Source organism: Vanessa cardui, chromosome 6 (assembly GCF_905220365.1).
Source record: "Vanessa cardui chromosome 6, ilVanCard2.1, whole genome shotgun sequence".
NCBI lineage: Eukaryota > Metazoa > Arthropoda > Insecta > Lepidoptera > Nymphalidae > Vanessa > Vanessa cardui.
In genome coordinates this window covers 11,820,685-11,840,926 of record NC_061128.1, presented here as the reverse complement: position 1 = coordinate 11,840,926, position 20,242 = coordinate 11,820,685, and the positions used below count along the sequence as shown (strand labels likewise).

Here is a 20,242-nt window from a genome sequence, read left to right as displayed (position 1 = left end):
AAAAGAATAAGACTTTCATAATTTTTGAATACACAATAAATTTTAATATTATTAATCACGTGTCTTTGTATTGTTGTATAATCATATATATTTATTAGATATGCTAAATTGTTCGATCTGTTCCTTTTCGCTTTATTAATTTCATTTTCTTTATTCAAAAGTTATCTGAAGGCATCGCTCTCTTAGAGATAAGACCTTTTGTACATTCATATATTTTTATGTACAGTCACAGTAAGAAAACCTTCGTCAGTTTTCAAATTCATTCCTTTATCAAGTCTTAAACTCTTAGTACCTTTTGAATTTAAACATCAAATCATTGCGACGCAATATGTCATTCTCAATCGGTATAGCAGATTATCGCTCATATACACGAAAATAAATCTTAAGCTGATGAACCTTTTCTTACACCGAATGTACAATAAAGCATATTCTATTCTATATATTTTTATTTATATTAATCATCATTTTCGTTTCGCTAATTATGTAAACTAGAATGCTATAGTATATCTGCTCTATAGTCTACTAAACCTATAAGGCAACAAAGTAATTCCAAGCATTTCTGCTTTAGATTATCCGATCATGATGAGTTGCTGGATTATCTTTTGATATTTACTCCGGCGAACTTGCACAAGATCTAAATTTAATTTACTGTTATTCACTGTTTTTCTCCGACTAACCGTAAAATAACAGCATTATTTATAAATATCTAATTTCATCTCATGAGATGTGTACCTACGGTATAAAGTCGAACAATAACATTTTTATTTAGAAGGGAAACACATTTTTCTCAACGCTTCTAATTAAACGCCTAGAATTTCCAGCCGGATATCAAATGATAGTTCAGAAATGTATAGTACGACACAACTTAGATGTAGCATCGGTGAATTCGTAAAACTGATCACATCCGAATTAAGTACGCTTACCTAAATTATCAATATTTATTTCTTATGTGAATATGACCTTTACAGAAACGTAATAACTTGTAATATCATATGACCTAATATATTCGTCAATTTACATGCACTTGCTTTTTCGGGTTGAACTGACGTGAGAATCTATAGCGACGAAGGAATGGCGCGATAAGGAGCAATTTCTATTGGTTATATAAACTGGCAGTAATCGGTTTTATTGTATTTGCCGATGCTACATCTAAGTTGTGTCGTACTATATACGTAACGAATTTAAGGCGATACGAAATACGACCGATCTAATAATAAAAGTCAGACTTATTATTAGTTGATGATAATAACAATCTGATTTGTGATCCAGGTGGGCTTTGTGCAAGCCCACCTGGGTAGGTACCACCCATTCATTAGATATTCTAGCGCTAAACAACAGTACGCAGTATTGTTGTGTTCCGGTTTAAAGGGTGAGTGAGCCAGTGTAACTGCAGGCACAAGGGATATAGCATCTTAGTTCCCAAGGTTGGTGGCGCATTGACGATGTAAGGAATTGTTATAATTTCTTACAGCGTCATTGTCTATGGGAGATGGTGACCATTTACCATCAGGTAACCCATATGCTCGTCCGCCAATCTATTCCATAAAAAATAATTAAAGTTAACATCTTTTGTTCGATACATGAAAATTATCGGCCTAAAAGGAATAATTTGAAGGATCGTCTAAAGGTGCTCTTTCTTAATAATGGACAGGTGGATTGGTCTTTGCCTCTATGGATATGATATATATATATAAAAAAAACACGGGAAATCCAAGGAGAAGAGAAGAGAAGTCAGAACTTATTTGTGACTAGCTATACCCGCCCCCTTCGCTGGGCATTAGTCGCAGAAAAATATTTTTTTTATTTTTTCTTTTGTAATTAATTACTGATCATCATCAATGTACAAATAATAAAGAAACAAATAAAGAGAAAAAAACATGCGAGCTCTAATCAAATTCTTGAAATTTTTTTTTTTAATATTCGTCTATTTCATCTTCTTTTTCATGTTCTCGATAGGCTGCAGATTGGTCATAACATCCATAAACTTATACGATTTTATATAGGTACGATGAAATTTTTAATTAAATTTCTAAAGTCTGTAAAAGCTTGCACCAAACCAACACGTTATTACATTTACAACCTTGTCAATATTTGCGACCGTACGTCAAAGCATCCTGAGCATATTCGTGCATATGTCTTGGACTTCCACTGTACGAAGATCTTTGTCCAATATCAGCAGCTACTTTATCATTCGATATTGTATCTCGTAAATGAATGTACTCTTTGGCTCTGAGTTTTGATTGGTTTTATCGAATGTAGTTTAATCGTTCGTACATGTCAGCAATGAATATCATGAAACGTGAGAATATTTTGATACAGTCCGAGATGATATTTATCTTCTGCTCGCACAAACATAATTGGATAATTGTAATAATTGTCATACGATTGATGTGTTTCAGCGACACCTTGATTGTTTTTGTGTCGCTTAGTGATAACAATACCTCGTTTTGTAATTTCTGTAACGACAACTACAGCTGTGACTTCAGGAGCTACGGCAGAATTAAAACGCCTTTCATGCTCTGCATTCAATGGCGTTCTATCTGCATTGATAATGACTTTGAATCATTCGTTCTTGCCTTAAAATTATGTCATTTCAAAGCAAGAATTGTAATTTTTAATATGCTTAAGGAAATATTCAGACTCCTTAGTAGTTCCCGTAACGTACATAAGAAGAGGTTCTGGTGGTTCAATCAGTTGTGGTAAATACATTTTGCCAGTGGAGTAGCACTATACCAGCAGTTTATTTTAAACACCATAGCGTAACAACATGGGCATACCATATTCATTGAACCAATTATCACATCGGCATTTCTTAAGATTGGTTCTAGTTCTTGACTTAGTCTATTTTAATCGTCGATCATCCAGTCGTTGGGCTCGCTTGTCAGTTTTTTCAGTATCTCTTGATGAAGATGCTTGTTCGAAGATCTGGAACTTGTTCATTAAGTTGACAAACTGTTTTGGCAACTCTCAAAGTAGAAATTCGGATTCTATTTGTTTCTAAAAGTATTTTTTGTTGGTGTGTTGTTTCCGTAGCTCTTTTGGATGACGCTGCGCATATATTGTTGATGTTCCGATCTTTTTTTTCTTCAATGGCATGGTGGTTTCTATTTATATAAATTATTTGATTCAATGATGATCAATGATTTTCATTTTTTATTTCATATTTTATACTTATTGGGTTGATCGTCATAGAAATGCATCACGATACTTGTAAGGGCCATCTGATGGTTATTTTTAGTGATACGGATGAAATAATTCTCCATGAAAAAATACTTGTACGTACTCATTTTCATGACAATCGGCTGAACGGTGTAGATTATATAGTATAGATATTTATATCGCAGCGCTACCTGGTGGCGAGTTACATCAATGGGGATAGCATAATCTTTTTATTCATTGATTCTTAATGATCGATCAAATAGTTTCTTAGTTTATCTATGACACACATACAAACACATGCACTTTTGTATATAGATAGCCTATCATTTGCGCAAGCACATGTTTTTCCTGTATACCAATTTTTATAAAGATCGGTGCATCTGTTCTCGAGTTATAGCAGAACATACATACAGACAAAAATGTCAAAAATGGTAAAAATTATGTCAGTCAATCATAAAAAGAATACTTATGACGAATTACGACCAAAATAAGTGTACAGACAGACTCTAGAGATTTATATAGTAGTATAGATTTAGTATTCACGTGCGATAGCTTTATTATTAGCGTATTTCATGTATAGCTTTGGTGTTTTTATACCGATTTCTATGATTCTTTTTTATGGAATAGTTAATACTGTTAACTTTTTTAATTTGGGATGATTGAGAGTGTTATAAACGCAGGGATAGACAAATATAATCAGAAAAATTGGAACTACTAAGCTATCGGGAATGACACGTGTTATTGTACGTCAACCATAAAAGATAGACAAAGGCTCTCCTGGGATCTTTTTTATATAATTTTAAGGAGAACATTTCCGTAATACACAATTTCTATGTAGCTTTAACCATTAAGGTTGTACACGCGACGGAAGCTTAAAATATGGAGTAACTTCTCCCGTTTTTCCGACCTTTCCCTTCACTGCTCTGCTCCTATTGACTGTAGCGTGATGAAAAGTTTACTAAAACTAGCTCAGGAGTATGAAAAATAATTGTACCAAGTTTCGTTAAAATCCGTCGAGTAGTTTTTGTTTCTATAGCGGTTATACGGGCAGACAGACAAAAATTTTACTGATTGCATTTTTGCCATCAGTATCGACCCCTTTTCAACCTCTGATAGTTGTTTTGGAAAAATATTTCATGTATAGAATTGATCTCCCTACAGATTTATTATAAGAATAGATATTGTATTGTTTTCAATAAAAGGGCGTTTTCGACATTCGTGTATTAAAACGACACTATAGTTTCCAATAAATAACTGATTTTGAACGCTAGTTAAACAAGTTATTGATTTCGGGCTATTAACCGTGTTTTTTATTTTTGTTCGGTGGAGCCGCGACTGAAACTGAACGAGACTGAACTCGTGAACAAGACATTCGTAAATAATGTCGAAATATCGAGCTCCACCGAACAAAAAATCAAAAAACATTGTAAATATCCCGAAATTAATAACTTTAATAACAAAAATAACCATGTTAATTTAAAATCCTAGCTAGTCAAACAAGATGGTAATTAAAAATCTTTCCTAATAACGGGACTATGACTTCCATACCAGAATCAGTTCTATGAAATATGCGATAGGCATTGATTTTGTGCGATTATTTTGGATGATTTCCTAGGATCATGATCACCTATGATATTATTATCATAGTTAGTGACTCTAAAACTCTAGATCCTATTAAGAATCGTTTTAACAATGAAATACAGCATTATCACAATATATTTAAAATATTATATAATGGTAGTTATTTTTATATATTAAAAAAAAGCAAGCAGTAATGAAAACCTTTTACTTCTAAGTTTCCGTATCTGTAAAATCAATTCATTTTTCTTTGACCATCGAGTTCGCGTCTATAAAAACATCGCTAAGCTTTCTGCTTTCGCGATTAATTAATTCCCATAAAGAAAAACATAATGAGTTAAGACACTACTTCGGTTAGTACTGGTTGATTTTAAAGATATGTTATATATATTTTTGTTTACTAAGTTTCTCGTTGGCTTGAAAACCAGCGGTAGTATTATTTATTAATATTATAATGTAATTACATATATCAATCAAATTACACTTTTGTAAAATAATTATTTTATAATCCTAGTAAGAGCCTACTCGAATAAATTATATTCTATTTAATTTAATTGGATTGGATTGTATCAATGCTTATTAACTAAATCAACAAAATATCGAATTACCGATATCTATTGAAACAAACGGTTTGTTCCGAAATCTTTTTATACTAAAGGAGTCCAGTATTTATTAAGCTAAAAATAAAATTAACCATCATGATTTTTTTTTATTCGCATAATCATAGTAACTAAAATTAAACATCAAATATAACAATATCCTATAATTTAAATATTATATTACTTTGATCAAAGTTATAATATATTTAAATTTTATATTAAAACAGTATTAACATAACTATATGTAAAGTATTATATCAATGATAAAATTGCGTCTATATAGTATTCGTTGATTTTTATTTATTACTTGTATATTATTGTATTTTTTTTTACACAAATCATTTGTAAGTACTGAGTTTCTTCGGGCTAGTCTAAAATTCAATTGAATCCTTCAACAAAACGATTTCATCGTTAAGGGGTTAAACAGCTTACCTAATAAATTATTATTAGGTTCATTTTTATTTATAAGCTATTTTTTGTGTGGCGCTAATTATAAATTTCAGTTTCATTTGAAATTTTAGTCTTAATGTAATGTTTATATATCACGTTGCTTATTAATTTAAAGTTTTATATCTTTCTTGGTATAGAACATTAGTATATGTTTAGTTTATGTAGCGATTATTAAAAATATAATGTCGTATCGTTTGTTTTGGAATAAAACTTTCATTACTAGCATAAATAATTATATAACAAATATATTTTATGATATGTGTATATAGCTTAACGTAACTTATTTTTCCTTGAAACAATTCTATATAATTTCTTAATTTAAGATACAATCAAACATGTATATATTCAGTGTTAAAATAAATCCTTCTTAGTCAACCAAGTAATTAACAATTTTATACAAACAGCCAATTCTCCTAATTAATAATTTTAAAGCTATAAGTGCGTTGAATCAGCTTGCACTGAATTTTCATTGATTTGAGGCTTTTCGGGTAACTTTGACAATGCGTCTTTCTTTTCTTCTGCTTCTAACGCCTTTTTCCTTGATTTTCCTAATTCTATCCTGTGCTGTATATAAAATTTTCTGCAAAAGAGAATCAATTTAATACACGAACGATGGAACAATCGTAAATGTAGTATGTTATCTATGTAATTTTATTAATGCAAACAGTTTAGTGCTTTGGTGCTTAATAACGCTAAAACAGCTGAACGGATTTAAATAAAATTTGGCGCAAGGATAAATTATAATCTGGAATAGCACATAACTATATCTCACACAGATATATCTCTAACGGTTGCATTCTTCTCATATAAGGGTAAAGCTGCGTTCTGAATCTAGTTATTATATATTGAAGAAGCATCCAGGTATCTCTACTATATATTAAAACATATATCTGAAAAATTCTATAAGAGTTTAAATCTAATATTTTATTTTTCCGCAGATGCATAAATTGTGTAAAATGTGAACTTTCTAGAAAATCGATCAATCATGGACTCATAGATAAGGTCAACGACCTCTAGCTTAAAATTTTCTTATTCCATCAACATCGCTGTCTTTATTTTCAAAGTACAACCCCGTGGAAAGGGAACAGTTTTTCTATGCTATAATGTATAGGTGAACTTACGCGAGAATGAAAGATGCTGGTACAATCAGGATAGCGCTGCTAATGAACACCGCCCCAGGCAACACGTGTAGCGTCTTCATGTAGAGCCAAGAGTAGAATGGTTGGAAGACCAGAGATGCCAAAGTTTCGGTGAGTGAGAATAATGAGTTCACTTTAGCTATAAAACACATTTATATTTTAGTATTTCTTCTTTTTATATTTTAGCATGTATGCATGTTAACTGATGATTGCAGGTTCAAGCCCAGGACACTAATTTAACTTTTATACATATTTTAATTAATTAGCAACTTGATACTGAAAGATATTTATTAATTGATTGTAACATTCAATCCAAATTTTACTAAATGCCATTGAATTTTTATGTGCTTAATTTGTGTTCATAATTCATCTAGTGCTCGGCGGTGAAGGAAAACATCGTGAGGAAACATGCATGTGTCTAATTTCATAGAAATTCTGCCGCATGTATGTATATTCCACCAATCCGCATTGGAACAGCGTGGTGGAATGTGTTCTAAACCTATTCTTCAAAGGGAGAGGCTTTAGCCCAGCAGTACCAAATTTATAAACAAAAATATTCGTTAATAAATTAACTTCATATTGCTATAGCGACATAGCCAGGTATACGAAAAAAAATTGAATTGACTGTATGTGAAGTTTTTATATTTCCTTAAAGGAAAGGCAATTTTTGTATTGAACAGTATTTATTTTTGATAATCGTGTAATATTAGCAAAGTTAATATTGACATATTTACGGTGAAAATTTTGTATATTAAAAAACGTAACGCGATGTGGCCAGAATGTATGACGTAATGTGCCACTTACCAGTTTCCTGTTTGTCGACCAATTTTGAAATAATTGAGCGTAAAGACGTAAACGTGGTGCCGTTTAGCAGCTCGGCTACTGGAACTGAAAATGATTTTTATATATATTTAAAAATTCGAAAATGGAACTCTAATTGTTCGAAAAAAAAATACTAGATTAATTAATACTGCCATACACCAACAATTTTTAACAACGGTTTGACTGTGTGTGTGTGTGTGAGTATTTGTGTGTGTAAGCGGGTGTGTCGTGTGTGTGTATGTGTGTACTGTAACTGTAGGCATAAAGGACTTAGCATTTTAGTTGGTTGGTTGTGGTTTGGCCATATATGTATGTTTATACAAGTAACTTCCAAAGGCTGGCATATAATCCGACCTAAAATAATAGGTACTGTTAAAGTGGTAATGTTTTATATTCGGTAGAGTTATAAGGAAATACCCTTTAAATTACCAAATACGTAAGTTTGAATATGGAATGTGCAGTGTAACACTGGATATAGGACATATAAAGCTCCAAATACATTGTAAGAAAAATAACAATTTATATTATGCTATCTAGCTGGTTTAAAATACGTACATTATTTTTACACTAATTCGATCTTCGCAGACCAGAACTTAACATATGAGCAGATTACCATGACATCAAATCTTTAACCATGAATCATATTATATAGATATGTATGTATATATCTCTTGTGAATGTACACTGCTTCACTCATCTCTAAGCCGAATCATAAAAACAAAATAAGAAACTTTCACTACAATATTTAACTGTCAATTTTTTTTATGGAATAGGTTGGCGGACGAGCATATGGGCCACCTGATAGTAAGTGGTCACCATCACCCATAGACAATGACGCTGTAAGAAATATTAACCTTGGCAACTAAGACGCTATGTCCTTTGGGCCTGTAGTTACACTGGCTCATTCACCCTTCAAACCGGAACACAACAATACTACGTACTGTTGTTTAGCGGTAGAATATCTGATGAGTGGGTGGTACCTACCCAGGCGGGTTTGCACAAAGCCCTACCATCAAGTAAATGGTGTCTCCATGATCAGAGATGACATTGGATGGTCGGATTTCTTATATGCTTCTCTTACAAAAATATAAATTATAAACATCTTAATCTGAATATTAGAAAGGTTAATTGCGTGTACATAATTTAAGATTCAATACTTACTTAGATACATTTCTATATCTGTTTTGACGAATGCAGTCCAAAGAGAACCGACGAATTTGCTGGTGACTGATACGAGGCAGAGTAGCGAATCATCGATCTGGAGTTTTCGGCTTAAAATTGTAATAGAGAACATTGCACCTGCAAACAAAAAAAAAAGTTTATAAATACTACTGCCTAAATAAAACCACAGATTAATTTAAAGGATCTTTACAGAGGCTATTTTATAGATAGAGAACTGCTTTAATATTCTAAATTCAAAATTTGTTTAATAAAATAATTTTTATATTTGGAAAAATGATTTAATTTCGTGTATGTTTTCAGTATTTGGTTTATGGTTTATTTTGATAACAAGTAATGTGCGACTTTTATTTCTGACTGCTATAACTTTTCGTAGTCAACTTACACAGCAATTACACAGATAGCTATATAAGTAGTCTCATGAACGTCCATTATTCTCAGTTATAAAGCTTAGAGTATAAAAACTACAAAGCGGACAAGGGAGTGTGCAACGAGCTTTACGGAAACGTCGCTTCCTACTTTACGTAACATTGTTCAAGTTATACGAGGCGTGTAATCGCACTTATTCCTGCTTTGATCAAAAATTTAATCGGACAACCGTACAATTATTATCATTTTATATCATTTATAATGTTTATGTATCGTATTATGCATTGTACACAAAACGACTTTCGAATTCGAAAATGGAACGAAAACGTTACACTTTTATATATATAGAGAAAATATTTTAAAAAAACATTTGCTGTCGAAACGCTTGGTCTTTGAAGAAGTGGTGTAAAAAGCTCCATCAAACGTATAACACCGCGCCTCATTGCCTTCACTTGTGACAGGAGGGCTGGTTCGTTTTTTGCCCAGATGATCGGAATTGCAATTCAACGGGGAAATGCTGCTAGCATTCTTGACTTGTCAAGATTTATACAGTAACTAGTTTTAGTTCATATTTGTGTATATCCTACTACTATTATAAAGGCGAAAGTTTGTATGTATGGATGTATGGATGTTTGTTACTCTTTCGCGTAAAAACTACTGAATGGATTTGAATGAAACTTTACCACAATATAGCTTATACATCAGAATAACACATAGGCTACAATTTTTGAGGTTTCTAATGTGAGGTCGTAAAAAAACACATTTTTTGCGTTTACATTGCAAACGCTGACTGAATTCTACAAGATAGATCAAAACAATGTACTACAGTATTGTACAACTTAAAAAGGTCTACAAAAAAGTTCGTGATGGTATATGTTTATCTCTTAGGAATAACCCACAATAACCATTTTTTATCCTTTACTTTGTACGAGAAATAATGGCTTATTCACGAAGCGATTTTAAGCGATTACTAGACTAGACGGGACGAACCTGAAGTCCACGCGAACGAAGTCGCGGGCAAAAGCTAGTAACCATATAATGTTATAGAGAAAATCTATTCAACAGGGAAGAGTTCCGCTCTGCGTTAAATTAAAGGCGCCTTAATAAAATAAACTTAATAAATATAAATGTTTATTTTCTGTGTCTTTCCGTAGTCGTCTTACACACACACACAGACGTCTTGTAAGCGTGAATGTCAATAAAAACCATTACCAATGCAATTTGATAATTTCACGGAGGTGATTTCGTGAGTAAATATGTATATAATATGTCTATACTAATATATACCATATCTGGTTTTTTTATTTATTTTCTCCGAATCAAACCGAAAATAAATAAATCTTATTAATATATTTGTTCATCCTTTTTAGCACCATTATGATTTGTGTTAGAAGTTGGTTAGCATAGAACTAATATAAAGGCATGTTTATCATTTGAACAGATTTCTACCAGTATATACAAAATGGAAAGAATATTAAATTAACAAGTAGACACGTAACATCTTATAACATCTAAATAACAATGTGCAGTAGAGATTAATACTCGTTTATATAAAATGTTACACGTAATTATATACCTACCTATATATTGAAAAGTATAGTACCTAATAATAGTCGAAAGATAGTAAACTGCTTACAATTTAACGCATTATTATTCGGTAGTTTATAATCTATCGAAGTAAATTATCGTTAAATTATAAAAATCTTACCTAACTAAAATATTATGTAACTATTATGAAACGGTCGAAGTTTTGTATGTTTTATTGTAAATTGAATAATTTTTTTTCGACGGTTAACAATTGCACGAGATAGATTATAAACTTACGATATAAATAATTTTACAATGATATATATCTACTTACACACTAACAAAGAAAAAAAAGTATATAGCTGTGTTATTTTTAGTACGCATTTCTTTTGCGTTGCCTATAGTAAAGTGAAAAAGCAACAATCATCACGAAAAGACAAAACGCATTGTGTCTCCTCCAATCGATCTTTCTATCTCTTTCTTTTTCTCTCTGCTTCTTTCTTTTATACATTTATTGTTTTAATACACACGGTAAATATTCCTTCATTCGTTCCAATCAGGTTTCCTACGACAGGTTTACAGGGTGCGCAAGGCAAGACAAGGAATAAAAATATATACAAATTAATTAATTTTACCATTAATAAAATTTTATAAGATCGAATCGACACATTCCTTTGATTTTATATACGAAACATTTTTCTTTCGCGTTATTTCAGGAAACGTACCCGAAAAGTATTTTTTTCCGAAACAAATAACTTTTTGCACAAAGTTTGGACAGCTTAGAATTCCCCCGCTTATAATCTTATTCTTCCTGTTAAGTTCAATAAAGGTTCTGAAAGTAATGTTCTTTAATCTGATACAATCTTTAGAAAATAATATAAATTTTGTTGAATATTTTTTAACGTCTTTTTTTTAAGTTATTTGTTGTATCTAATTAAGGAGCGCCTTAATTCAGTCAGAACATGTAACTAAACATTGCAGATTAAAATCTTGACTAGCATATAAAATTAAGCCTGGTTGAAAATAAGTAAACCTAAACCTCGTAGGACATAAAATAGTGTTTATCTGTCTTTCAATCTACAATTTTCGGTAAAGATGCAAGAACGGCATTTAGTTTATACCCACGTACATACATACATACCTACATAGTGGTTAGAACGCGTGCATCTTAACCGATGTGCTATATGTGCTTAATTTGTGTTTATAATTCATCTCGTGCTGAGCGGTGAAGGAAACATCGTGAGGAAACCTGCATGTGTCTAATTTTATCGAAATTCTGCCTCATGTGCATTCCACCTGGAATATGTTCCAAACCCTCCTTAATGGACTGGTAAATTTACAGGCTGTTACTTTCCTTTTTTTTTACTTTACATACATACATTATCATTATTATTCTTTTTCAAACTGGAGATGTCAATCCACTTAACGACAATGTAATAGAAACTGAGTGTAAAATATTATATTTACCAAACGAATGTAGTATTATGGAATAGCTCGTGAAGAGACTGTATTTGACCATATCCCAGTTGAGACGATTTCTTACGAACAGGTAGAATATTATGTGCTCAGCTGAAAAATAATTAAAATTTATTTTAATATGTATGTTAAGTTTTAAAAAATATTATAAATGTTTTAAACCTGTTTTAAAACTTAAATACTTAATATTGCGAGTTTCTTCCTGGGTGTATTAAGATCACAAAATTAACATTAATTGGTGTTTAATCATAATAAAAAATCGATAATTACAAATTTATTTTTATAAAACGAAATAGTTTAAATTATTTTGCCTTTAAAAATGCTTCGATATATATTTTTAGCAATGCAACATATTTAGAGATATAAAATTACAAGCTCCTCAAACTCATCATAAAAGAAAATCGTTAAAAACGACCACTGAAAGTCAAAAAGTAACATTTAAACTGAAATAGTGTGCGCTAAATGCTTAACAAACGAGTCACGTATTACTCACACATGGATGGGCCGAACAGTATGAACACAGCCAGAAGAGTGAGGATCACTTTTGACCGTCTGTTTGAGGGTCGTTCACGGAACGCGACGCTGACAGTATCCAGAACGTGCGTCACATCGAAAAACGATACCTCCTTGTTGTCGCTTCGTTCAATCTGAAATATGTAAATGGAATCAGACAGGCCGTTGGACGCTTTGATTTTTTTTCCGTGGAATTTGAGTGCGAATTGTTACGTAAGATGGTAAGCGGTTCAAATGTTATTAGTGATTGGTTGACGTTGTACCTTTAGGGAATTTCAATATTTTAAGTAATTTAATGAACGTTAAGTAGGTACTAGATTTTCTAGATTTGAAAATGTATAATTTAATTTTTTTTTTCCACATGGTTATTTGAGTATGTATTAGGAAATTATAAATTAAATTCTTAATTTAATAGCCGTGTTCACAACTTCTTGTATTTTGTGTAACAAAAATACAACCAATACTTACATTATATGTATAGTATTTACCTATATTAAATATACCTTCATAATTATTTGCTATAAGTGATATGTATATAATGATAACAGTTGTAACACAGTAGACATTACTTTATTTTATTTAAATGTAGTTGTAAAATTATTATTCGACATATAAAATTTTATCTATTTAATATTTTTTATAACAGGTGATTTTTTTGTAGCAGCGTAAAAGATACGTTGCATAATTACAACCTTTGATATCAGCTTCTAGTTAAAGATTTCAGCGTTTATACTTGCAGATTTAAGTTTACTTGCCTTGAATTAAATAAAAGTTCGATAAATAAATATATTTTGCGATATTCATTATCATTATTTTTAAAAGGCTGTCTTGTTGTTAAAGCATTCTTATTTCGTTAATGCATGATTTATTATCTTACTAGTTATTGCTCGTAGCTTTGCTCGCGATTTTTGATTTTGGTTTGGAGTTCAAGTTAGCTTTATACCAAACTCATTTAATAGTTTGGAAATGAAAGAACATTAAACTAAAAAATAGGCAGGCATAGTTACGTTCACATTAATTCAACTCTGTGTTGTATTTATAGGTAAGCTTGTATAGACTCTCCATAAATAAATTTGCGTCCTCTAAAAAATGTTCCACCCGCAACATTTGAATGGATTTATGCATTAACAATAATATTTACGTTACAATTTAAAGATATATAACGAATACGGTTTTCCAAGTAAACATTATCAAATATACATTGCCGTAATCTCATTTATTTGGGTTAAGCTCGGTGTACAATCTGCATTGAAAGTACTCAGCAGAACTCTGCGGCTCGCGCCCACGTCGCCCCTCCCCTTGGGAATGTTTGTGCTTGAATTGATTCTCCGATACGGGCAGTGCGCTTATGTTGACGTTCCCAATTGATAGATGCGTTTCACAAAAAAATCTCTAAGCCTTTTTGTGATTCAATGACATTAAGACTGATGCATCATCTGGTATTGATAGATGAACAACTAAATAGATATGAAAACAAGATCCATCCAATTTTTTATACTCATGTAGTGGCAATAGTACCGTGTGGTAATGCATGTTTAATGTCTATTTAATATAAAATATATATATTTTTTCTTATGTATGTGTATCTCTAGATTAATTACTGTACATGATTTCTTTTAAAGACATTTTTTTATTTATTTTTACTCATATAATATTACATTTTTAAATATAAAATACAAACCTATGTATAAAATATATTTAAAAATATAAAATACAGAGGCCAACCAGTGGCTGGAACAGGGTCTAAGCCATCGGTGGTCAGGGCTCCAAAGAGAGGAACTTCCTCACAATACGCGCCGTGCCGAGGAGTACTGCCTTCTGCATCAGGCCCTTGACCCAGCTGCCTAACGTGAGCCTCTTAAGATGTTGGTCGAGGCAAAAGAAAATACTTTATTATTTTATTGTATTTATTTTATGTTTATATCTGCGATAGACATCCCTAACTCTGTTTACCTCTGTTTCTTTACTCTATCTAAAAGTTTTCTGGAAGAGATCGCCGTTTTAGAGATAAGGCCGGCTCTTGTGCTATTTTGGACGAGACTTATGTGTTCATTGGTGTACAATAAAGATTATTTTGATTTGATTTGATCATTCAATATAACTAGTGGATCGCCCGCAAAACTCCTTTATTCAACATATTTTTGAAGAATTTTAAAAACTTTTTAATTTCACTGTAAACTGCCAGTCACTGCCACACACAAATGGAGCCAAAATGAATGAAACCTTTTTTAATAAAATTTGCACATCCACAGCTCCTCAAAATGAGACCATAACTGATTTGTTATTTGCAGTTATCCTCTTAAAATCACTGGATCAAAAATCAGCTTACGCTTTTAATTTATAAGATTTTGGCGATTTTGTAGAAGTCGGTTTTAAACAGTAAATCTAATATTAGTATCCATTACTGAAGTAGTTAAGAATCATTGTTTTAAATTGCTATGCTGTTATGAATTCCAGTGCGAGTAAGCAAGACTATTATAATCGCATTGACGCTAAAGGATTAAACGTATAATATATTAAATATAAATAAATAATAGATGAACGATGTCAGCTTAATTAGCTAATTGTCGTGGAAATCGTTCACGGTCGCGGTTTTAAAGCGGTCCGAGCGCTGCAAAGCACATTATTGTGTTAAATAAAACCGCATAACTGCCAACATAACCGCTGATTGCATTTTACCAATTGTTATTATATTTACCAATAGCCGTTGCATAATGTGATGTCCGAAATTTGCATTATTGATTGATTTCGTGCCATTTTATTATGACCCATTTCGGTTTTTCTAGCTGAATTCGTATTCGATATTTGGCTTACATATTTTCATATGACTAATTAACTCGAGATATTTTTATAAAGTTCGTGTTTTAATTTTATTTAATTCAATACAATATAATTTGATTTAAAATTAATACATTTGAGTAAAATTAATATATATTGAGTGTATTGTTTTCGCTCCAATTTATTTTGAATTTCGTTAACATTGTAATTTCTCATTCCAAGTGATTTTGATTTATTTTATATATATTTAATATTCGAACTATGAAATTATTATACAGAAAAATAAAAGTAAAGTAACAGCCTGTAAATTTCCCACTTCTGGGCTAAGGCCTCCTCTTTCATTAGGTAGAGGTCTTGGAACATATTCCACCACGCTGTTCCATTGCGGATTGGTGGAATGCACGTGTGGCAGAATTTCGATGAAATTAGACACATGCAGATTTCCTCACGATGTTTTCCTTCACCGCTGAACCACCGATGAATTATAAACACAAATTAAGCATATATATATATATACTTAATTTATTTTTAGTGGTATTTGCCTGTGCTTGAACCCGAAATCATCGGTTAAGATGCACGCGTTCTAAACACTGGGCCGTCTCAGCTCTTATTTTTTTTAACGAAAAATTAAATACATTATCAATATAACTGGGACATAATGGTGACGAATTATATTCTTAGTCGAGTAATACTATAGTTAAGTATATCTCTTCAGATCAATAATAAGATTGCTTTTGTTTTAACACGCACTTATAGCCGTATATTATATGTGGAGGTTTGTATAAGAGATTAAAGTAATTATATGATATTAGCTGTGGAAAACGATCCGATTTTTCTCTAATGGTAGACTGTTTTAATATTTGGTTGCGGTAAGTAATTACTTTCGCTGAAACAAATAGAAACTAACGACACTAAGAAACGTACACTTTCTATCTTAAAAAGTACGTTATTGTGATTCAGACGGCTTTCTTTTAAAAATAACATAGACAACAAAAATCTAACCTCAAAAAAACATTCGAAAATTTTCAATAACGGATAAACAACTTTTTATATACAAACAGAAACTGTGTGACTTCTTTTATTAATCAATCAAAATAAATATTGTAGGATATCTCGAGTTTAGTTTTAGTGTTAAAATAAAAGATACAAACAAAGATTGATTTATGTTTCGGATTGCGAAATACATTCATATTGATAATAAATCGTCAAGGCTGTAAATTATTAATATTGGTCCTATTTATTATTAATATAGCTATACTTAATATTTGATCTGGTATGTAAGGTGAGTAGGCCAGTGTAACTACAAGCACAATGGACATAATATCTTACCTCCAAAAGTTGGTGGCGCATTAGTGACGTAAGGAATAGCTATTAATTCCTAGGTAATTGTCTATGGGAGGTTGTGACCACTTACCATCAGGTGGCCCACTTGTCAGTCCATCTATCTATTACATCAGAAAAAGATTTCGCAATTTTGCAATATGATTGCACCGAACGTTAAGCTACCTTGTAAATTCCATATAAAGAACTACATTTGAGAATGTAGATTCGAACCAATAGAACCGGAAAGAGAATTGATTTAAGTATTTAATGTAATTAACCATTTAGGTAATTAACCATATACAGGTGTAAATAAAAAAGTTCCATGTACTTATGTATATTTATGTATTGTTCCGATTTTTGTTTTAGTATCAAGTTCGAAACTTTTCTTTATTTATTTTCAATGTTTTCTGTTACGTTTAAAAATCTTGTATTTTTATAAACGCCATGACAACTCCGCTGAGTTTCTTTCCCCGGTCTCATGGATTTATTTCCGGACCAGAGGTAGATTTTTAAGAATTACTAAGCAAAGTGTAAAATTTCCATGTTTTAAAGAGTTTTTATATATATTAAAAAGGAAAGAAACAAAAGAACTGACGAGAATCAGCGTACAGGAAGGGAAGAGGATGATCTGCGAAGACATAGATGGGGCGTGGAAAAAGAGATATTAAAGAGATGGATGCGAACGACCAGAAGACTCATAATAGAGGAAAATGGAAGGAATGTTTGAGATAAGATTCCAATTTTATTTGGAGTCAGTTTGCAGCATGTTTTCTTCTTCCATACTTCTCTATCTGACGTCATCTCACAAATAACTTTTTTTCGAGCCATATCATATTTCACACATTCCATCTATCGTTTCTTTGGTCGTCCCCTACTTCTATATCGTCTTGAGCGTAGATATCTCAAGATTTTAATTCACATAAGGTCAACCAAAAGAAGAAAATTGAATAAACAATTTGACTTTGACTCCGGAATTTCTTTAATGAAGCGTGGTCATGCTTTTTCTGAATTTGAAATAAATATTTTTATGTTTGGATCTACTTGCTTTATTACCTGGTTTGTTTTGTTCATTACGAAAAAAGAAGGGTTTATATCTCGTTTCAAGACGTGAAAATAAAAGGTATCGTAAATAAAATGACATTGTTTACATGCGTAGGTTTCAATTTTAATTTCAATTTAGATGGTAACGAAATTGAATCGTTGAAATGATTTCGATATTATTTGTTCATCTACAAAATAAATATTCGATGAGAGTATTTATTATTCATTTTCTTACTAGATACAATTATTAAGAATTCGCTCTTTAACATTATGATCCCTCGAGGTCTAACACTACAAGGAAAAATAAAGTTGTTCGTTTAGCTGCAGTTAAAACTAAATTTGCTAAGGCGCCGGTCATACTTATGCTCAATAAAAGAATAATCAGGTATAAACGCTATGACATACCATGACCGCGAAATAACTCATAATTCTCATTAAATAGCTAGCAACACAAAGTTACAAGGATATGGCGGCCATGCTACTTAGTGTCAAAAACTAAGGTCAATCAAATATAAGTATTTGAATTTAGTGAAATATTTTGTACCCCAGCGTATCTTGATTCCGAGATACATTCGAAGGGCTGACTTCAGTTGAGTACACATACAAACATGCAACATACATCCACTCACACGCATCCACACACGTGTTAGTCTATAGTTACATATAGTTCTATTATTCGCACTTTCTCTAATACACAAAATAAGAAATAAATCTATACTAAATTGATTATGATGATTTGATTATGATGATGTATTCATTTTTTGTATGATTGTATTCATCATTACAGAAAGAGAACAAAGACTAGATCTTAAAAATTACGCAACGGATTGTGATACGGTTTTTTAAAAAGATAGAGTGATTCGAGAGGAAGGTTTTTGTTTATAATACATGGACAATATAGTACAGAAAAACTGATAAATTTAGGAGTTTCTAATGTGATTTCGAATTCTATAGTATGTTTAGTATCTATCAGTACTTTGTCGCTAGTTTTTACTGAAGATTCTTAAAGCGTCGAGGTCACAACGCAATAACGTACATTTTAGAGACCACGATCGTCTTCATCATTCAACGCTTCGCTGACCACTCGCTCACAAATCGTGCTAAGATACGTACATTTAGTTTCATGCTATTTTTGCATGTCATGTTAGAGATAAATACGTAGTCACAATGAAAGTCATTTATTCAAAGGTAATCGATATTGTAATCTAATCAAGTTGAAATATTTGTGTTGACCTAAAATTATCGAGTAGTTTGTTAGACACGCGGAAGCAAGAACAATGTTTAAATTTTCTTTAATATATATACTTTTTTTATGATATAGGTAGACGACTAAATTGGCCACCTAAGGTCACCGCCCATACACAACAGCTTAGTATGAAATATTAACAATTCCTTACTTCAATGTGCCAACAACTTTGGGAACTTTAATATGGCCCTTGTGCCTGTTGTTACACTGGCTTACTGATACTTCAAACCGGAATACAACAGTACTAGGTACTGCTACTGAAAGCAGCCTATCTAATGAGTGCGTGGTACTACAAAATCCTACCACCAAGTAATTATTACATTATAAAATATACTTAGAATACTTAGACTGGATAATGATTAAAGTATTATTTGATGTTTCAATGCTAAGTCCACTCTCCCTTACCTTTCCTATTTAGAAGAAGTTAGCACAATTACTTTAGTATACCATTGTGAAAGAATCAATCTTGACACGTGCAAGATAAATTATAAATGGTAAACTTTAGTCAGTATATTTGCTTTATGTAAGGTTGGTTTTTTGCTTCGATTTACGTCCGTTATCATTGTCAAAGCTCCACGTGTAATCTGTATCATCACTACAGATTCTGTCAGTTGGTCTTTAGCTAGAATTTAAATAAGTTGCATTCTTTTTCCTCAAACAATATTTTCTTCAATCCCTAATGCTTTATATGAAGCCTTATAACTGAATTATTTAACATTTTCAAAATTGTCCAATACTGCATCAGGAAATTTTAATTGTTTAATGTTTTTTACGATGTGTATATTTTTTTCATTTATTGTTAACAAGCTAAACGCCTGCGTGCATTTTATATAATAAGAAAAGTGTACTTATTATATATAACGTGGGTAGTACAACATCTGAAGATTTAATCGATGCCAACAAGCTCAGAATACGAGCAAAAAGAGCATCGAATATTTTTAAACAAAATGATTTTCAATTTATATTATTTAAATAGAATTTTCCTGTTTGCAAATTGTCTAATCAAGTAAATGAAACTAAATCAAATTTATTGAAACTAATAA

At 31.5% G+C, this 20,242-nt stretch overlaps 1 protein-coding gene across 4 annotated transcripts in view; it reads right to left on the bottom strand.

The window, feature by feature from the left end:
* Window positions 1–5,923: 5,923 nt before the first annotated feature.
* Window positions 5,924–20,242, bottom strand: part of LOC124530534 (proton-coupled folate transporter-like) — a 28,188-nt gene continuing 13,869 nt past the window's right edge. For all 4 annotated transcript variants that reach the window (XM_047104726.1, XM_047104727.1, XM_047104729.1 and 1 more), the window contains exons 3-8: window positions 12,792–12,945; window positions 12,290–12,391; window positions 8,909–9,046; window positions 7,730–7,813; window positions 6,908–7,064; window positions 5,924–6,366 (exon numbers count right to left, since the gene is read on the bottom strand). In XM_047104726.1, the coding sequence (XP_046960682.1) occupies window positions 6,219–6,366; window positions 6,908–7,064; window positions 7,730–7,813; window positions 8,909–9,046; window positions 12,290–12,391; window positions 12,792–12,945 (783 nt within the window). In that variant the 3' untranslated portion in view covers window positions 5,924–6,218. The remainder of the gene's footprint in view (window positions 6,367–6,907; window positions 7,065–7,729; window positions 7,814–8,908; window positions 9,047–12,289; window positions 12,392–12,791; window positions 12,946–20,242) is intronic.